The sequence below is a fragment of the Panthera uncia genome, chromosome D2 (assembly GCF_023721935.1).
Source record: "Panthera uncia isolate 11264 chromosome D2, Puncia_PCG_1.0, whole genome shotgun sequence".
NCBI classification, from domain to species: Eukaryota; Metazoa; Chordata; class Mammalia; order Carnivora; family Felidae; genus Panthera; species Panthera uncia.
The window spans coordinates 85,011,630-85,030,625 of record NC_064818.1 but is presented as its reverse complement, the minus strand read 5'-3'; the positions used below and the strand labels follow the sequence as shown (position 1 = coordinate 85,030,625).

Genomic DNA, 18,996 nt, shown 5'->3' with positions numbered 1-18,996 from the left:
GCGTGCAGAAATGAGGAAGTCGGACACACTCGGCCCGCATCCGACCAGGGTGAAGCGGGAGGAAACACAACCCGGGCTGTGGTGGAGCCTGAGTAATGCTTCTGAGATGAATTAATGGGTGAATGAGGAACTTCCAAGGGAGTTTAATGACATCTCTCTTAGAAATGAAGATAATGAAAGACCCCGGGGCCTGGGTTCTCTCCCCACTCTGGTCTCGCTGACGTCCCATGGCCAGCACACTGTCATCAGGTCCTAGGGCATGCCGCTTCTTCTGTCTCAGCAGGAGCTTGGGGGCCCAGGCTGCAAGGAACCCCACCTGTGTTGAAGGAGAGAGATGCACGTTGGGCCCCCTGGAAACCCCTCAGTGCCCCCACGGTCTCTGGGCCCTGCTGTGTCACTGCACCCTGAAGCCAGAACATCAGACAAGAACAGGACGGGATGAGCTGGGGCCACCCTCCCACCCTTTCTGCTCAGGCCCCCTGCAGCCGACTGAGACAAGGTGCTAGAAGGACCCTGTGGGCAGCCACAAAAAGAAACCCAAATAAAACTCCAGGACCCTCCCTGGACTCCACGTCCACCCACAAGAAGATTCCAGTCTAAGGAGCAACTTTGAAGGGACAGCTGAATCCCCTAATGTCTAAGCCTGGACACAGGAGTGAGGGTCACGGACTCGTGGAGAGGTGGCTCTCAGGGTCTTTAAATGTAGGCGCTGGCCAGAGCAGAGCCCTGGGCATAAGAGTACAGCAGGAACAGCAGCGCAGGCGCCAAGGCGCAGAGGTGCACACCGGCGGGGTTCAGGGGCGTGTCCTCCTCCTCAGGGCCCTGTTCCGGTTCCCCAGCGTCATCATACTCCTCCTCCAGGGCCAGATTCAGGGACACTCTGGGCCTCTCATCTTTCTCCCCCAGGGGAACAACTCCGATGTCCTCATAAACACCCTCTGAGGGCAGACTCCCCAACATTCTGGAACCTGCAAAGGACATGCCACAGCTTCTAGGACAGGCACTCTCACAGTCTGGGCCCACCCGCTGCTGGACCCGTGGGGTGTCTCACGCGTGCCCACCCAGAGCCACGTCCCAGATAGCCGGGCAGTTAGCCCTACTACGCAGATGACATGGGGAATCGGGATACCCCTGGGGCCCTGTCCTCACACCCAGGCACCCCTCAGAAGCGGAGCAGGGCCCAGGGTCCCCTGACCCCAACTACTCCTGGGCCCATGAGTGTCACTGAGAAGTTGCCATGCAGCAGGGTTCCAGGTGGGACCTGGCAGAAAGGGCCTGTGATGGGCTGGGGTCTCCAAGTATGCCCCCAACCTCCCTCCCCCACAGTCCTGTGTCACCCGCCCCGGCCACACCCACCTACCCTGGCAGACTCTCCTTCCACGGAACCACTGAACCCCCAGGACCAGGGAGATGATGACCAGGAGGGTGGCCAGGACAAGACAAAAGGTCATGGGCAGGTTCCCGGCCTTGAGGGCAGTTGGAGGGGTGAGGGGGGCGCCTGTGAGGACAGTGAGAGGTGGGGTCTCCCCTGTGTGTCTGTGCTGCCTGGGGTATTGTGACCTTGGGCCTGGGCCACCTGAACCTTTCAGGGAGGGGGAGGGCGCCCAAAGGAGATGGCCCTAGTGCTCCTCCCCCAGAGATGGCCCAGAGGTCACAAGGCTGAGGTCACAGGGCCAGGGTCAGGAGGGAGGGGGGAGGCCACAGTGTTCCAGGGTCAAATGCCCCCAGTGGGTAAAAGAAAGAACCCAGAGGAAGGAAAAAGGCATTGAAATCCAAGAGGCACAGAGAACTCCCTTCAGACATAACTTGAATCGATCTTCTGCACGACATATCATAGTGAAACTGGCAAAATACAAGGATAAAGAGAAAATTCTGAAAGCAGCAAGGGATAAACGTGCCCTCACATATAAAGGGAGACCTATAAGACTCGTGACTGATCTCTCTTTTGAAACTTGGCAGGCCAGAAAGGATTGGCAGGAGATCTTCAATGTGATGAACAGAAAAAATATGCAGCCAAGAATCCTTTATCCAGCAAGTCTGTCATTTAGAATAGAAGGAGAGATAAAGGTCTTCCCAAACAAACAAAAACTGAAGGAATTCGTCACCACTAAACCAGCCCTACAAGAGATCCTAAGGGGGATCCTGTGAGACAAAGTACCAGAGACATCACTACAAGCATAAAACATACAGACATCACAATGACTCTAAACCCATATCTTTCTATAATAACACTGAATGTAAATGGATTAAATGTGCCAACCAAAAGACATAGGGTATCAGAATGGATAAAAAAACAAGACCCATCTATTTGCTGTCTACAAGAGACTCATTTTAGATCTGAGGACACCTTTAGATTGAGAGTGAGGGGATGGAGAACTATTTATCATGCTACTGGAAGCCAAAAGAAAGCTGGAGTAGCCATACTTATATCAGACAAACTAGACTTTAAATTAAAGGCTGTAACAAGAGATGAAGGGCATTATATAATAATTACAGGGTCTATCCATCAGGAAGAGGTAACAATTATAAATGTCTATGCACCGAATACCGGAGCCCCCAAATATATAAAACAATTACTCACAAACATAAGCGACCTTATTGATAAGAATGTGGTAATTGCAGGGGACTTTAACACTCCACTTAGAGAAATGGATAGATCATCTAGACACACGGTCAATAAAGAAACAAGGGCCCTGAATGACACCTTGGATCAGATGGACTTGACAGATATATTTAGAACTCTGCATCCCAAAGCAACAGAATATACTTTCTTCTCGAGTGCACATGGAACATTCTCCAAGATAGATCATATACTGGGTCACAAAACAGCCCTTCATAAGTATACAAGAATTGAAATTATACCATGCATACTTTCAGACCACAATGCCATGAAGCTTGAAATCAACCATAGGAAAAATTCTGGAAAACCTCCAAAAGCATGGAGGTTAAAGAACACCCTACTAAAAGAATGAGTGGGTCAACCAGGCAATTAGAGAAGAAATTTAAAAATATATGGAAACAAACGAAAATGAAAATACAACAATCCAAACGCTTTGGGACGCAGCGAAGGCAGTCCTGAGAGGAAAATACATTGCAATCCAGGCCTATCTCAAGAAACAAGAAAAATCCCATATACAAAATCTAACAGCACACCTAAAGGAAATAGAAGCAGAACAGCAAAGGCAGCCTAAACCCAGCAGAAGAAGAGAAATAATAAAGATCAGAGCAGAAATAAACAATATAGAATCTAAAAAAACTGTAGAGCAGATCAATGAAACCAAGAGTTGTTTTTTTGAAAAAATAAACAAAATTGACAAACCTCTAGCCAGGCTTCTCAAAAAGAAAAGGGAGATGACCCAAATAGATAAAATCATGAATGAAAATGGAATTATTACAACCAATCCCTCAGAGATACAAACAATTATCAGGGAATACTATGAAAAATTCTATGCCAACAAATTGGACAACCTGGAAGAAATGGACAAATTCCTAAACACCCACACTCTTCCAAAACTCAATCAGGAGGAAATAGAAAGCTTGAACAGACCCATAACCAACGAAGAAATTGAATCAGTTATCAAAAATCTCCCAACAAATAAGACTCCAGGACCAGATGGCTTCCCAGGGGAGTTCTACCAGACGTTTATAGCAGAGATAATACCTATCCTTCTCAAGCTATTCCAAGAAATAGAAAGGGAAGGAAAACTTCCAGACTCATTCTATGAAGCCAGTATTACTTTGATTCCTAAACCAGACAGACACCCAGTAAAAAAAAGAGAACCACAGGCCAATATCCCTGATGAATATGGATGCAAAAATTCTCAATAAGATACTAGCAAATCGAATTCAACAGCATATAAAAAGAATTATTCACCATGATCAAGTGGGATTCATTCCTGGGATGCAGGGCTGGTTCAACATTCGCAAATCAATCAACGTGATACATCACATTAATAAAAGAAAAGATAAGAACCATATGATCCTGTCAATCGATGCAGAAAAGGCCTTTGACAAAATTCAGCACCCTTTCTTAATAAAAACCCTTGAGAAAGTCGGGATAGAAGGAACATACTTAAACATCATAAAAGCCATTTATGAAAAGCCCACAGCTAACATCATCCTCAATGGGGAAAAACTGAGAGCTTTTTCCCTGAGATCAGGAATACGACAGGGATGCCCACTCTCACCGCTGTTGTTTAACATAGTGTTGGAAGTTCTAGCATCAGCAATCAGACAACAAAAGGAAATCAAAGGCATCAAAATTGGCAAAGATGAAGTCAAGCTTTCACTTTTTGCAGATGACATGATACTATACATGGAAAATCCGATAGACTCCACCAAAACTCTGCTAGAACTGATACATGAATTCAGCAAAGTTGCAGGATACAAAATCAATGTACAGAAATCAGTTGCAATCTTATACAGTAATAATGAAGTAACAGAAAGACAAATAAAGAAACTGATCCCATTCACAAGTGCACCAAGAAGCATAAAATACCTAGGAATAAATCTAACCAAAGATGTAAAAGATCTGTATGCTGAAAACTATAGAAAGCTTATGAAGGTAATTGAAGAAGATATAAAGAAATGGAAAGACATTCCCTGCTCATGGATTGGAAGAATAAATATTGTCAAAATGTCAATACTACCCAAAGCTATCTACACATTCAATGCAATCCCAATCAAAATTGCACCAGCATTCTTCTCGAAACTAGAACAAGCAATCCTAAAATTCATATGGAACCACAAAAGGCCCCAAATAGCCAAAGTAACTTTGAAGAAGAAGACCAAAGCAGGAGGCATCACAATCCCGGACTTTAGCCTCTACTACAAAGCTGTAATCATCAAGACAGCATGGTATTGGCACAAAAACAGAGACATAGACCAATGGAATAGAATAGAAACCCCAGAACTAGACCCACAAACATATGGCCAACTAATCTTTGACAAAGCAGGAAAGAACATCCAATGAAAAAAAGACAGTCTCTTTAACAAATGGTGCTGGGAGAACTGGACAGCAGCATGCAGAAGGTTGAAACTAGACCACTTTCTGGGGCGCCTGGGTGGCGCAGTCGGTTAAGCCTCCGACTTCAGCCAGGTCACGATCTCGCGGTCCGTGAGTTCGAGCCCCGCGTCAGGCTCTGGGCCAATGGCTCGGAGCCTGGAGCCTGTTTCCGATTCTGTGTCTCCCTCTCTCTCTGCCCCTCCCCCGTTCATTCTCTGTCTCTCTCTGTCCCAAAAATAAATAAAAAACGTTGAAAAAAAAATTAAAAAAAAAAAAAGAAAAGAAACTAGACCACTTTCTGACAGCATTCACAAAAATAAACTCAAAATGGATAAAGGACCTGAATGTGAGACAGGAAACCATCAAAACCCTAGAGGAGAAAGCAGGAAAAGACCTCTCTGGCCTCAGCTGTAGCAATCTCTTACTCGACACATCCCCAAAGGCAAGGGAATTAAAAGCAAAAATGAATTACTGGGACCTTATGAAGATAAAAATCTTCTGCACAGCAAAGGAAACAACCAACAAAACTAAAAGGCAACCAACGGAATGGGAAAAGATATTTGCAAATGACATATCAGACAAAGGGCTAGTATCCAAAATCTATAAAGAGCTCACCAAACTCCACACCCGAAAAACAAATAACCCAGTGAAGAAATGGGCAGAAAAAATGAATAGACACTTCTCTGAAGAAGACATCCGGGTGGCCAACAGGCACATGAAAAGATGCTCAACGTCGCTCCTCATCAGGGAAATACAAATCAAAACCACACTCAGATATCACCTCACACCAGTCAGAGCGGCCAAAATGAACAAATCAGGAGACTATAGATGCTGGAGAGGATGTGGAGAAACGGGAACCCTCTTGCACGGTTGGTGGGAATGCAAATTGGTGCAGCCACTCTGGAAAACAGTGTGGAGGTTCCTCAGAAAATTAAAAATAGACCTACCCTATGACCCAGCAGTAGCACTGCTAGGAATTTACCCAAGGGATACAGGAGTACTGATGCATAGGGGCACTTGTACCCCAATGTTTATAGCAGCACTCTCAACAATAGCCAAATTATGGAAAGAGCCTAAATGTCCATCAACTGATGAATGGATAAAGAAATTGTGGTTTATATACACAATGGAGTACTACATGGCAATGAGAAAGAACGAAATATGGCCCTTTGTAGCAACGTGGATGGAACTGGAGAGTGTGATGCTAAGTGAAATAGGCCATACAGAGAAAGACAGATACCATATGTTTTCACTCTTATGTGGATCCTGAGAAACTTAACAGCAACCCATGGGGGAGGGGAAGGAAAAAAAAAAAAGAGGTTAGAGTGGGAGAGAGCCAAAGCATAACAGACTCTTAAAAACTGAGAACAAACTGAGGGTTGATGGGGGGTGGGAGGGAGGGGAGGGTGGGTGATGGGTATTAAGGAGGGCACCTTTTGGGATGAGCACTGGGTGTTGTTTGGAAACCAATTTGACAATAAATTTCATATATTTAAAAAAAAAAAAAAAAGAAAGACCCCAGAGAAGTGGCTGGGCCTGCTGTCCTTCCCCATGGTTCTCCGCCCAGGCTAGCACAAGAGGACAGAGTGGGCGGTCCTGACCCTCCTGACCCTGGCCTGATCAGCCTAAAGAGTGGCTGGCTGCGGCCCTGGCACGCACCGGAGACTGCCCCTCTGTGCAGAGCCCACTGCAGGACCCCTCTGGGTCGGGGCCAGACAAGAGGGCGTGACCTGAGCCCTGAGAGAGAGCACACCTACCTGATGTCCATCCCAGTGCTGGTGGCCGAACCGTGGTCCCCCTGTCACCTGCAGGAGAAATGGGAGGGACTCCCAGGAAGAGAGGCAGCCGCAGCCCTGGGCAGCCCAGACACTCCACCCACACCCTCAGGAAGTGTCCCAGCCCCACTCAGCCTGAGCCCAGCATGGCATGGGACAGCCGCAGAGGCAGCCGGAGGGACCCAGCACAGGGACGGCCTCAGGGCCATGTTCTGGGTGGGGAGACCCCCTCCCCAGCCCCAGGCAAACCCTCCCACCCACCTGTGCCCCCTCCCCTCCCCACTCACGGGAGCAGTGCACGCCCGCGTCCTCCTTGTGCCCGCAGTCTCCGAGTCCCCACGGCTCTGCGGGGCAGTTCCACAGAGACGCCTCGCTGCCCCGGCACCCCACCTCGTCCAGCCACACGGGCCCTGAGCCTGGGCCAAAGGCGGCCCCGGCAAGGGCACCCACAGCTGGGCCACAGCCCAGCTGGCGGCATACCACCTCCGCGTCTGCCAGGTCCCAGGAATCGTCACACACGGTGCCCCAGGAGCCAGCGTGCCAGAGCTCCACGCGGCCCGAGCAGCTGTCCTTGCCTCCACGCACACGCAGCATGCCCTCCCCTGGAAGAGGGGGCTGCGGTCACTGCAGGGCAGGACCGAGGTGAAGAGTGCACAGGGAGGCGGACAGAAGGGTACCTGGGCAGCTGTGGGCGGATGAGCAGTTGGTCTCCCCAGAATCCTGTGTCATTTTTTCTGACAATCCTATGGGATTAAACAGCGACCATCCCTCTGTAAACACCCTGAAAGCTTCAGAATGAAGTGTGTGGAACCTGAGTGAACTCCAGGCCCTAAGTCACGGATCAATGGCAGCCTTGCAGGTGACTTGTCAAAAACCGCCAGAGACCCACCTGCACAGGTGACCCAAGCTTCCTCTCCATGGGCACAGGAGCGTGGGTGCCATGGTGCCGAGGGGCATTGCCACAGTGTGGAGTTTCTCAGCTTGCGACACTCGATGTTGTCCAGCCAGGAGGTGCCCAAGCCAGTGTGGACAGGCCTGTTCTCTAGCCAGCCCTGCTCCCCACAGCCCAGCTGCTTGCAGATGATGGACAAGGAGATGTCTTTCAGGGCATTACTGCACACGGCACCCCACGTCCCATTGTAGAACACATCAAGCCACCCAGCACACTGGTGGGTGCCACCTCGCAGCCTCAGGGCCACTGACCCTGGAAGACAAAAGCAGTCAGGCCAGGAGAAATCTCCAAAGGATGACGCCAAAATGAGAGGGTCCCAGCACTAAAATCAATGCTGCTCAGGGGCATCGAACCCAGTGAGCCCCTAGCAAGAACCTTAAATCAGTCATGTGTCCCCGTGGCAACCTCCCACCCCAAGGATGCAGGTATCGGTTAATCTCAGGTGATCATTTAACTGCCAGCTGTAACATCTTAGCAGTTGTCACCTGATTGTCCAGAAATCCACCCTTGGAAATCATTCAAAAAAGAATAATCTTTTGCACAAGATGATCAATTTAGCAGTGATTATAAAAAGTTTTTTTTAAAAAACAGCAAAACTAAAAGGCAACTGACAGATGGGAGAAGATATTTGCAAATGACATATCGGATAAAGGGTTAGTATCCAAAATTTATAAAGAATTTATCAAACTCAACACCCAAAAAACAAATAATCCAGTGAAGAAATGGGCAAAAGACATGAATAGACACTTCTCCAAAGAAGACATCCAGATGGCCAACTGACACATGAAAAAATGTTCAACATCACTCGTCATCAGGGAAATACAAATTAAAACCGCAATGAGATACCACCTCACAGCTGTCAGAATGACTAACAACTCAGGCAACAACACATGTTGGCGAGGATGCGGACAAAGAGGATCTCTTTTGCATTGTTGGTGGCAATGCAAGCTGGTGCAGCCACTCTGGAAAACAGTATGGAGGTTCCTCAAAAAACTAAAAATAGAACTACGCTACCACCCAGCAATTGCACTACTAGGCATTTATCCACGGGATACAGGTGTGCTGTTTGAAGGGACACATGCACCCCCATGTTTATAGCAGTGCTATCAACAATAGCCAAAGTATGGAAAGAGCCCAAATGTCCATCAATGGATGAACAGATAAAGAAGATGTGGTTTAGCGGTGCCTGGGTGGCTCAGTCGTTTAAGCGTCCAACTTCAGCTCAGGTCATGATCTCACGGTTCGTGGGTTCGAGCCCCGCGTCGGGCTCTGTGCTGACAGCTCAGAGACTGGAGCCTGTTTCAGATTCTGTGTCTCCCTCTCTCTCTGCCCCTCCCCTGTTCACACTCTGTCTCTGTCTCAAAAATAAATAAACATTAAAATAAAAAAGAAGGTGTGGTATATATATACTATAGAGTATTCCTTGACAATCAAAAAGAATGAAATCTTGCCATTTGCAACTACGTGTGTGGAACTGGAGGGTATTATGCTAAGTGAAATTAGTCAGAGAAAGACAAAAATCATACGACTTCACTCATATGAGGACTTTAAGAGACAAAACCGATGAACGTAAGGGAAGGGAAACAAGAATAATATAAAAACAGGGAGGGGGACAAAACGTAAGAGACTCATAAATATGGAGAACAAACTGAGGGTTACGGGAGGGGTTGTGGGAGGGGGATGGGCTACATGGGTAAGGGGCACTAAGGAATCTGCTCCGGAAATCATTGTTGCACTCTATGCTAACTAATTGGATGCAAATTTTTAAAAATAAAAAATTAAAATAAAAGCAAAAAAAAAAGTAACGAGTGCAGAGTTCCATGTTTGGAGACAGCAGCAGCTCCGGCTGGTCAGGGCCCAAGCCCTCAAGTAGAGTAATCTCCACAACAGTGTGACGAAGCAATGAGACTATAATATCACCAATAATAAAGGATTTGATAGCCCTTTAAAATTATGTTTTGAATGTCTGATACATCAAAAATACCTCCACAGGATAAATGGAGACAGTAAGATATGAATTGCATGTGACAGAGTCATAACCAATTAAAATTTAAATAACCTTTAAAAAACAAAAACACTTGAAGGAAGTACATCCATGACAGATTACCAACATGTCCACAAAGGTCTCCTGCCTGTACCCACAGCCCTAGAAAGGAGTCTGTGTCCCCACCCCCCTGACTCTGGGCTGCCCTGGGACTTCAGCCAACTGACCACATGGGGTAAGAGCAACCCTCGCTCCTTCCAGGCCTGGGCTTCCCATGCGCCTCGTCTGCTTCTGCTCTCGATTTGGGAACACTGCTTCCGTGTTGAATTGTGACAGAAACAGAGCGTTCCCCCACCCCTGCCCGCAGCCAGTCCCCAGCAGCAGAGTCCTATCAGTCGGCAGGTGACCAGCAGCCTGAGGGAGCCCATGAGACAAGGCGGAGGAGAACTGCAGGCACAATGGCCACTTGGAATGTACATCCGAGCACGTAGGACCGGTGTAGACGCTAAGCCAATCAGTGATGTGCACGGTACCTGGAAACTCTCCCAGAATTCATGAGAAAGAGCAGACTCCCCAAAAGATAATGAATAAAAAGGATGGAGAAGAGGTAGAATGATGAGCCCAAGTGTTACTTTAAAAGAAACAGGACGATTGAAATGAATGCAATCATCTGAGACACAGTTGAGGGAACGGCTGAAATCACTGAGAAGAAACCACACCTGAATGCTCACCCCCGCCCTGGAGGGGAGCCTGAAGACATCCCGGGGAGGCTGCCCTGTACACACCCCTCCCAGGCTCCCCAGTGACCGCAGAACCCTGTCCCTCAAGAATGGTCACACCCAGACAAGACCAACGTAAGGAACCTCAGATATGCACAAGCTGAAAAGCAAAGACCCTCCAAACACCACCTTTCCTGCAGCTCACGGAAACACGGGCCAGGAGCTGGGGGGAGAACCCTCCCGCACAAATGTGAGACGAGCCTGTGAGCAGCGGGGAGACCTGGCTGTGCCCCGCCCCGGCCCGCAGCAACGTGGCAGCAAGAGGACGGTGCAGTACACGGTGGGGGCCCCATTCGGGAAGGGGTCAGTAGGGTCTGCGGAAGGCCCACGGAAGCCCCGCGGAAGTCCCGTGGAAGGCCACGTAAGGCCCACGGAAGCCCGTGGAAGCCCACAGAAGGCCTGGGCGCACAAAGACAGTGCACCGCTCGATACCCAGCCGCCCCGAGAAGACGCCCAACTACCGACCTGAGCAGACGACGCCGGCGTCCTCCTTGTGCCCGCAGTCCCGCGGGCCCCGGCCCCCCGACGGGCACCTCCACAGCGCAGACTCGTGGCCCCTGCAGCCCAGCTCGGCCATCCAGATGCGCCCCGCCCCGGCACCGAAGGGCGCGGCGCCCAGGGCGCGGAGGGCGCGGCCGCAGCCCAGCTGCCGGCAGACCACCTGGGCGTCCCGCAGGTCCCAGCCGTCGTCACACACGGTGCTCCAGTCGCCCCCGTGCAACACCTCCACGCGCCCCGCGCAGCGGTGCGGCCCCGCGACCAGTCGCACACGCCGGCTCCCTGCGGAGACACCGCGTCAGGGCGGCGGGCCCAGGGGCCGAGGGGCGGGCACCCCGGGCCTCACTCACCCGAACACACGACGCCCGCGTCCCGCGTGGCCCCCGCGGGCACCAGCGGGGACGCGGACACGTTGCACTGGGTCAGGCGGGTCTCAGTGCCCAGACAGCGCGCGCGGCTCAGCCCCACAGGGAGCGCCCCGCGCCCAGGCGCCGACGCGTCGTACGCCCGGTCGGCCTGTCCGCACCCGAGCTGCCTGCACACCACGCGGGCGCCACGCAGGTCCCACGCGTCGTCCAGGACGCGGCCCCACACCCCGTTCAGGGAGACCTCCACGCGACCATCGCAGCGGCTCTGTCCGTCCCTCAGCCTCAGGGCGTGGGGGAGACCTGGGGAGACCGGCGGGCGAGACAGGGTGTCGGGGGAGGGGCCCTGCGCCTGCAAAGGGGAGAGGACCACCCCTCCCCGCAGGACCCCTCCCACTCCCAGCCTCCAGCACCCACCTGAGCAGACTGCGGTGGCTGCGTTTCCCGGGGCACAGACCCCGGCCCCCAGGGTAGTTACTGGGCAATTCCATAAGTAGGGCTCTGTCCCCACACAGTGAAACACATCAGGCCAGATGGGAGCGTCCCCGACCCCAAAGTGGCCTCCTCGGGGTGTGGCCACCGCGCTGCCACAGTTGAGCTGGTGGCAGAGGACGGTGGCATCCGCTAAGTCCCAGTGGGCAGCACAGAGGGGTGCCCAGGCCCCCTGCACCTGGAGCTCCACGCGTCCCTCACAGCTGCTGCTGCCGTTAACCAGCTGGAACTCTAAAGAGGGGGCTAGGGGTCAGCGCCTCCCTCACCCGCAGACCCAGCTTGGGGCAGTTTCTTCCGGTTGCACCCAGTGTGGTGACCACAGAGCCAGGCCCTTGCCTCACCAGCCCCCTACCCACCTCAGCCCCCCGCATCCAGATCATGCCTCTCTGCAGATGGGCCTACAGTCTGTGGTATAGCCTTAGTGGGGAACACAGTCCTCTCTTCCCTCCCCCCTGTCCCCCAGAAGCAACACTTCCTAGCCAAGGACACGCACGCCCCCAACTGGCCAGAGGGGCCTTCATGAGCTTAGCTTAGAGCCCCCAGGCGGAGTCATTGAGGGAGGCTGGCAGGGAAGGAGGCAAGGCTGAGCCTCAGATCCCACCCTCCCAGCCTCACCTGAGCACCTGAGCCCGGCGTCCTGGTGGTGCCCACACTGGCGCCCGGGCCCCCGAGGGCAGTGGAACAGCAGAGACTCATTGCCTGCACAACGGAAGGCCTCTGTCCACACGAGCCCAGAGCCCTGGCCGAAGTGGGCCCCCCCCAGGAGTGGACACAGCAGAACCACACTGCAGCTCCCGGCACACCACATGGGCCGTCGCCCGGTCCAGGTCAGCATCACAGACAGTGCCCCAGGTCAGGCCGCGCCTCACTTCCAGACGCCCAGCACAGGGGTGCTCACCGCCCTCCAGCCGGGCTTCCATGTGTCCTGGGGGAGACACAAACTCTCAGTTAGGGATAAGTGTTCTCAGGTGAGCAGTTCAGCCACCTCCCTGGACCACAGGAGACTCTGGCCAGGGTAGACCATCCGGGACCAGGCAGTGGGTCTGCAAGTCCTGGGCAGAAACTGATAGCCAGAGACCCATACACCCTGCACCCAGAACAGAAAAGGGGTCCCTGGTCACTTCCCTGAGGTCAGAGGTCAGAGTCACCTCCTACAGGTGCCCACATGTGTGACATAGCCTCTGCCTGCCCAAGGCAGTGGCATCAAGGTCCTGTATAGTCTTGGAGGCCAGGTCAAGGCACCTCTCTGGCCACAGAACGCTGCCTTCTTAGGGGCACCAAGGAGGCTGGCCTCTCCGTCTCACGTTAGCCTGCCCTAATTCCCAGAACATGGCCAGAATCTGAGGGTCAATTCGCTTGCCCCTTTGAGACAAGACTGGGAGGGGGTGACCACCAGCCACCTTGACTCCTACTGGACACACGATAATCAGAGCACAGATGCTGCAGGACAGTCAGGACCCCACCCCCACCCCCACCCCCACCCCCAGACCCAGGTTTCTGAGCCAGCACACCTCTGCTGGAACATAGGCGCAGACCTGAGCCCACCACACACCCACCGGTGAACCATCCACCAGCACTTCCTGTGCCCTCTCCTCTAGGCCTCTGTCTGCAACAACCCTGAGCTAGAGAGCATCGGATCTTCCCAGCACAGTGCCTTCCTCCCTGCCTTCCCTCGCCTACCCAGCCCGCTTTTAGTCCCTCTGGAACAGCAGGCTGCACAGGCATCAAGAGGGGGACACACTGTGAGATGTGAGGACAGAGCGTCCCCCAAGGGTCTGCACCGCCCCCCCCCCAAGAGCCTGGCTGTGCCCGGTGGGCCTCACCTGAGCAGACCACCTCGGCATCGTGCTGGAAGTCACAGCCCCTGCGCAGGCGGTTGTTGAGTCTACAGTTCCGGATGGTCGGCTCGGTGCCCCGGCACGTCATATACTTCCCAACGACGCCCACATCCTGGCGGGGAGCCTGAAGTGCAGGCCCACACCCCAGCTCCCGGCAGAACACCGTGGCCTCCTCTTCATGGAGGCCACAGAGGCGATCCACCCCGTTCGCATTCCTGATCTCGGGGAGTCCGGAGCAGGGGCTGCGGCCCTTTACCAGCCGGATCTCCCGAAAAGTGCCATCTGAGAAGCACAGGCCCACATTACAGAAGGCGCCGACTCCACGGGCCCCGTGGTCCTTTGGAGCCCATCACCTGCCCCAGCGACCAGACGTTGCCATCTGGGCAAGCAGCCCCTACCTGGGCCTCCGCCCTGGGCCTGGGTTACAGCCTGAGACCAACCCTGCTCCTTCAAGAAGGTCATCGCTGGCTGAGAGAGCCCTTTCTGGGTGGGAGGTCACAGAGGACCCCTCACTCAGAGGGATCTATGCCTGGTTTAACATTCTGCCATCATTGTCTTGAAAATCTTGTTGTTGAACGAGGATCCCTGCATTTTCCCTTCATCCTGGGCCCATAAACCATGTCATGGGTCAGCTTCAGAGACAGGATGTTGTAAGGGGGCCTCAGGAGCTCCCTGTCACATAAGTGCCCAGAGACAGCAGAAGACCCTCACGACAGACCTCACAGGGAAAGCATTTGCCTCCTGGTCACTTTTGAAATCATGTTTAGATACCTAATGTTAAATACCTATGGTGGGGGGTGGAGGTGGGGTAGGGACAGGGGTGTCAGGCCCTCAGGCATCTAGAAGACAAGGTGTCTCTGACCTCCCCCCCGTCTGTTTCTGCATCTCCACGTTCCCGCATTGCTGTTTTACTTATTTGTTCACTGTTTCTCCCGGGACAGTACAGGCTCCATGCAGCAGGACTTTTGTCTGGTTTATTCACAGCTGCATATGGCCAAGCACCTAGAATAGAGCCTTGCGAATAAGCATCTGTTGGGTGAAAGACGAAGGGCCCCTTACAGGAGTGACCGAGTCATGAGAGACTGGAACCATGACAGGTCAGCATGGTCCAGTGCCCTGGGAGGAGCCCCCCACCTCCGCCACAGAGCCACCAGACCCTCTCTCCACCCCTCCCCCAGGCCCGCCCACCTCCTCCTCCTCCCCCCCCCCCCCCCGGCCCCCCCGATTCCCCCCCCCCCCCCCCCCCCCCCAGGCCTACACACCTCCTCCTCCTCCCCTCCTCCCCCAGACCCGGCTCCTCCTCCCCCTGCACTAGACCCTCTCTCCCCCTCTCCACCAAGCCCTCCTCCCCCTCCTCCCCCAGACTCACCCTCCTCCTCCTCTTCCCCCTCCTGTTCAGACTTACTCGCACACAGAGCGACCACCACCCACTCATGGGGACACTCGGTCTGTGTCCAGGCCCCGAGGCTGCACTCCCAGAGGGAGGGCTCGTCACCACTGCAGGACACGTTGTGGAGCCAGGGCCGCACCATCTCCCCGGGCAGTGGGACGTACTTGGGGGCTCCCACAGCATGTCCACAGCCCAGCTGCCTGCAGACCACGGATGCCTCTGCCAACGTCCACTCCTGGTTGCACACATGTCCCCACTGCCCATCGTGTAGGACTAGCACCACTCCGTCGCAGGGACTGTGTCGGTACGCCAGCCTCAGGTCTCTTGGTCCACCTACGGAAGAACAGGCCAGCCTCAGAGGGGCCCGGAACCAGTTCGCGGGGTGGAGCGTGAGCCAGCGCCCGCTGGGAGGTAGGAAGACTCCTGCGTTTGCCTGGGGCCACTTCCAAGGCCTTGCTGCGAGGCCTCAGCACAAAGCCAGGTCCCCCTACCCCCACCCCCAATACTCACAGTCCAGAAAGGTGATGGGGTGGAGTCACATGGAAACCCTCCTACTGCCCCCACGCAGCCCTGCATCCTCACCTCCACAGACCCCCTTCCCTCCCTCCAGGACCACGGCCTCTGCTCCCCTCCCGAGCCCTCTGAGGCCCCCACGATGTGGGTGACCCCCACCCTCTTGGCAAGGAAGTGCCCTTGTGTTCCGCTGCCTGGAAGCGGGGTGGCTCTGCCAGGCCACCCCTCCCCACCCCCAATCTTTTCTCCAGTGCAGTAGAGGCACTGGGGCCCCTGACTCTCTGTTTCCTGCCTCACCGGCCGGCCACCTGCCCTTCCAGTTACAATCTCTAGGCCGGCCTCCTCAGGTCTCAGGGTCTCAGCAGCTCCCTGGACCTGAACTTAGACCAACAGGACCTCCCCACCAGGGCCACGGATGCACTTCCTCAACCATGCCCCTTCTAGGCCCTGCGCCCTGGTTCTCTCTGCACAGCCTCTCCCCATCACAGCCCCTTGGTCCTCACAATCCCATCCACAGCTGGTGCAGAAGAAACACAACAGCAGCCATGAAGAAGTCTTGCACACAGTCCCAGCCTGGGCCACCCCAGACCACCTCCAGTGCCCACCCTGAACTCATGTGAGGAGGGGACAGAGCGCAGGCTCCCACATATAGGTCCAGAGAAAGGCATGCCCCTCTCACTGCCCCTCTCACCGCCCCGTGATGGTTGTCATTCACCGCTGGCAACCTCCCCCACAGCTTCCTCACACCCTGCCGGCCTGTTCTTCTGCAGACGTAAACGTGCACACATATCTGCATCTTTAACACAAAACGGGATCCCCTCCAGCGTTCCCACACCGCTCCCGCCAGACAGCATCACTGCCCACAGATTCCTGCCACCAGCACCCGGGATGCCCCTACTGTCCAGCCCTGAGGTCACCCCCTTGCTGGACTCTGGATCGGCCTGCCCAACAGAGTGTTCTTCCATCAGCTTCCAGAGCACTGGACACCGACTGCTACCCTCTCCTGTCTCTCTGCCCCACTCACATGCGTGCACGTACTCGCACACACATGCACACTCTCACACTCTCTGACACTATCACACACGCATGCACGCACTCACACATGTGCATGCTCTCATATACTCTCTGACACACTATCACACATATGCATGCATGCACTCACTCACTCTGACACTCACACACACATGCTATCACACACTCTCTGACACTATCACTATCACCCACATGCACGCTCTCACACACTCCCTACCACACACACACACACACACACACACACGCTCTCACACCCTCTCTGACACATACTATCACACACTCACCCAGAGGCTCCGCGTTACTGTATGCAGTACCCCCAGGGGTCATTCTGTCACGTCCAGCCTCTCTGTGCTGTTCCACCTGACAGAACCCCTCTCTACAGGCTCCTGCCCATGATTCTGCCTCTTGTCTTCTAGACCCGGCAGCCCTCACACCCCTGGGCCCCCTCCCCAGGTTGTTGCCACTCCCTGGAACAGTGAGTGAGCTGGGGATCACCCTCAATGCCAGGTGCAGCCAGCTTTCACACTCCCCCAACAGCACCCCAGCCCCAGGGACAGGGGTGGAACAGCCCTTCTGCTGGACCTATCAGCACCTCATGTCCATCGGGGTCACTGGGACCAGACGCTAGCCATGCCCCCTCATTCCATCCAGGCTCTGACCCAGCTCCACACCCTGGGTTCACCCTGGAGTTAGGCTCAGTCAGTGTTGGAACAAGAGTCTCTGGGGGTACACAACTTTGGAGCCCACGTGCCCTCCTGCCCTCCTGTGGACGACCCATCCACGTCCAGGCTGAGCAAGAGCCAGAAAGACATCTGGTCACAGCAGGAGATCCCCATACCCCAGGGTCTCAGCTTCTACAGAACCACCACCTCCAGAAGCCTCCATAGATGAAGGAAGGAGAAACTTACCAACAGGGACTGCCCTGAGAGTGAGGAGAAGGGTCCCCAGTCCCAAGGCCCAGAGAGCTGCCTTCATGGCACCGTGACCCCCAGGGCTCAACCAGTTCCTGCTGTTCAACTAGGACAAGAGCAGAGATTTCAGTCCAGAGTGAAATATGCAGAAATAGTAGTCACCAATGGCATCCAGGAACCAGTGGAGACAGCAAGGGCCTTTCCAGAGCATATCAGGGGCCTCAGAAGCCCTGAGCACATGAGCAAGGGCCCCAGGCTGCGGGTTTCCTCTCACACTGATAACTGCTGACAGACCAGGTTCACTCAGACCCAAAATCAAGCAGGTAGTCCAATCTGCCCACAACCGCAGCCGCAAAGCCCTGTGTGCCTCTGCCTTCCACCCAAGCCCAGTGGCTCTGGCTCCCCACCACAGACAGTGACACAATGACAACCAACTTCTGGGGACCAGCAAGGACTGAGTGGGAGCCCCACAGCACCAGGAGAATGAGACAGGCCAGGATAGCCTCACGAAGCCCCTAAAAACTGAACTGTCATTGGAACCAAAGCCACAAAAGGCCAGAACCTACACCCTGAGCTCAAACAGGTGGCTACCTGCCAACCTGGAAAAGTCTCCTAACATCACAACCAAAATTGTCCAAAACACAAGTGAAAATCACTCATCATTTGAAAACATCACACTCAGTGAAAGTTGTCAGACACAAAACACCACCTGTATGACTCCACTGATATGAAACGTCCTGACGAGGCAAATCCACAGACAGGGACAGTGGCTGGGTGGCTGCCAGGGGCTGGAAGGAGGAGAAAATGGAAATGACTGCTGATATATATATATATGGGGTTTCCTTGGGGGAGATGAAGATGCTCTGAAATCAACTAGTGGTGATTGCTGCATAATTCTGAGTATGCTAGAAACTACTGGATTATACACTTTTTTCTAAAATTTTGTGACGTTTATTTATTTTTGAGAGAGAGAGAGAGAATGACAGAGTGAAGAGTAGGGGCAGAGAGAGAGGGAGACACAGAATCTGAAGCAGGCTCCAGGCTCCAAGCTGTCAACACAGAGCCTGACGCAGGGCTCGAACTCACAAACCACAAGATCGTGACCTGAGCCAAAGTTGAACTTGAACTCTCAACTGACTTAGCCACCCAGGCGCCCCTAAAGTTGTTACTTTTTAAAGAACCAAGTGGAGATTATAGAACTGAAAATACAGTAACTGAAGTTGCTTTAAAAAATCACCAAATGATCTCAAGAGTAGAATGGAAATGACAGAGGACAGCATCAGTCAACTTGAAGATAAATAGAATTTACCTAATATAAACAAAAGAGAGAAAACAGACAACAATAATATAGCCTCAGAGACCTCTGGGACAATAACAAAAGACCCATTATTTCTATCAACGGAGATCTGAGAAGTAGGGGAGAGAGGAAAGAATATGAAGAAACAATGGCTGAAAACTTCCC

The 18,996-nt window shown here is 53.4% G+C and overlaps 1 protein-coding gene across 1 annotated transcript in view; it reads right to left on the bottom strand.

Annotated features, from left to right (window-relative positions):
• Positions 1-17,796, bottom strand: part of SCART1 (scavenger receptor family member expressed on T cells 1) — a 19,726-nt gene extending 1,930 nt beyond the window's left edge. The window contains 16 exon segments of the mRNA XM_049646036.1: positions 3-316; positions 784-968; positions 1,361-1,498; positions 6,763-6,810; positions 7,068-7,382; positions 7,458-7,523; positions 7,683-7,844; positions 7,847-7,984; positions 10,961-11,219; positions 11,267-11,661; positions 11,776-12,081; positions 12,466-12,610; positions 12,612-12,775; positions 13,674-13,970; positions 15,094-15,411; positions 17,532-17,796. Coding sequence (XP_049501993.1) covers positions 3-316; positions 784-968; positions 1,361-1,498; positions 6,763-6,810; positions 7,068-7,382; positions 7,458-7,523; positions 7,683-7,844; positions 7,847-7,984; positions 10,961-11,219; positions 11,267-11,661; positions 11,776-12,081; positions 12,466-12,610; positions 12,612-12,775; positions 13,674-13,970; positions 15,094-15,411; positions 17,532-17,598 — 3,317 coding nt within the window. The 5' untranslated portion in view covers positions 17,599-17,796.
• Between the last annotated feature and the right edge of the window lie 1,200 nt (positions 17,797-18,996).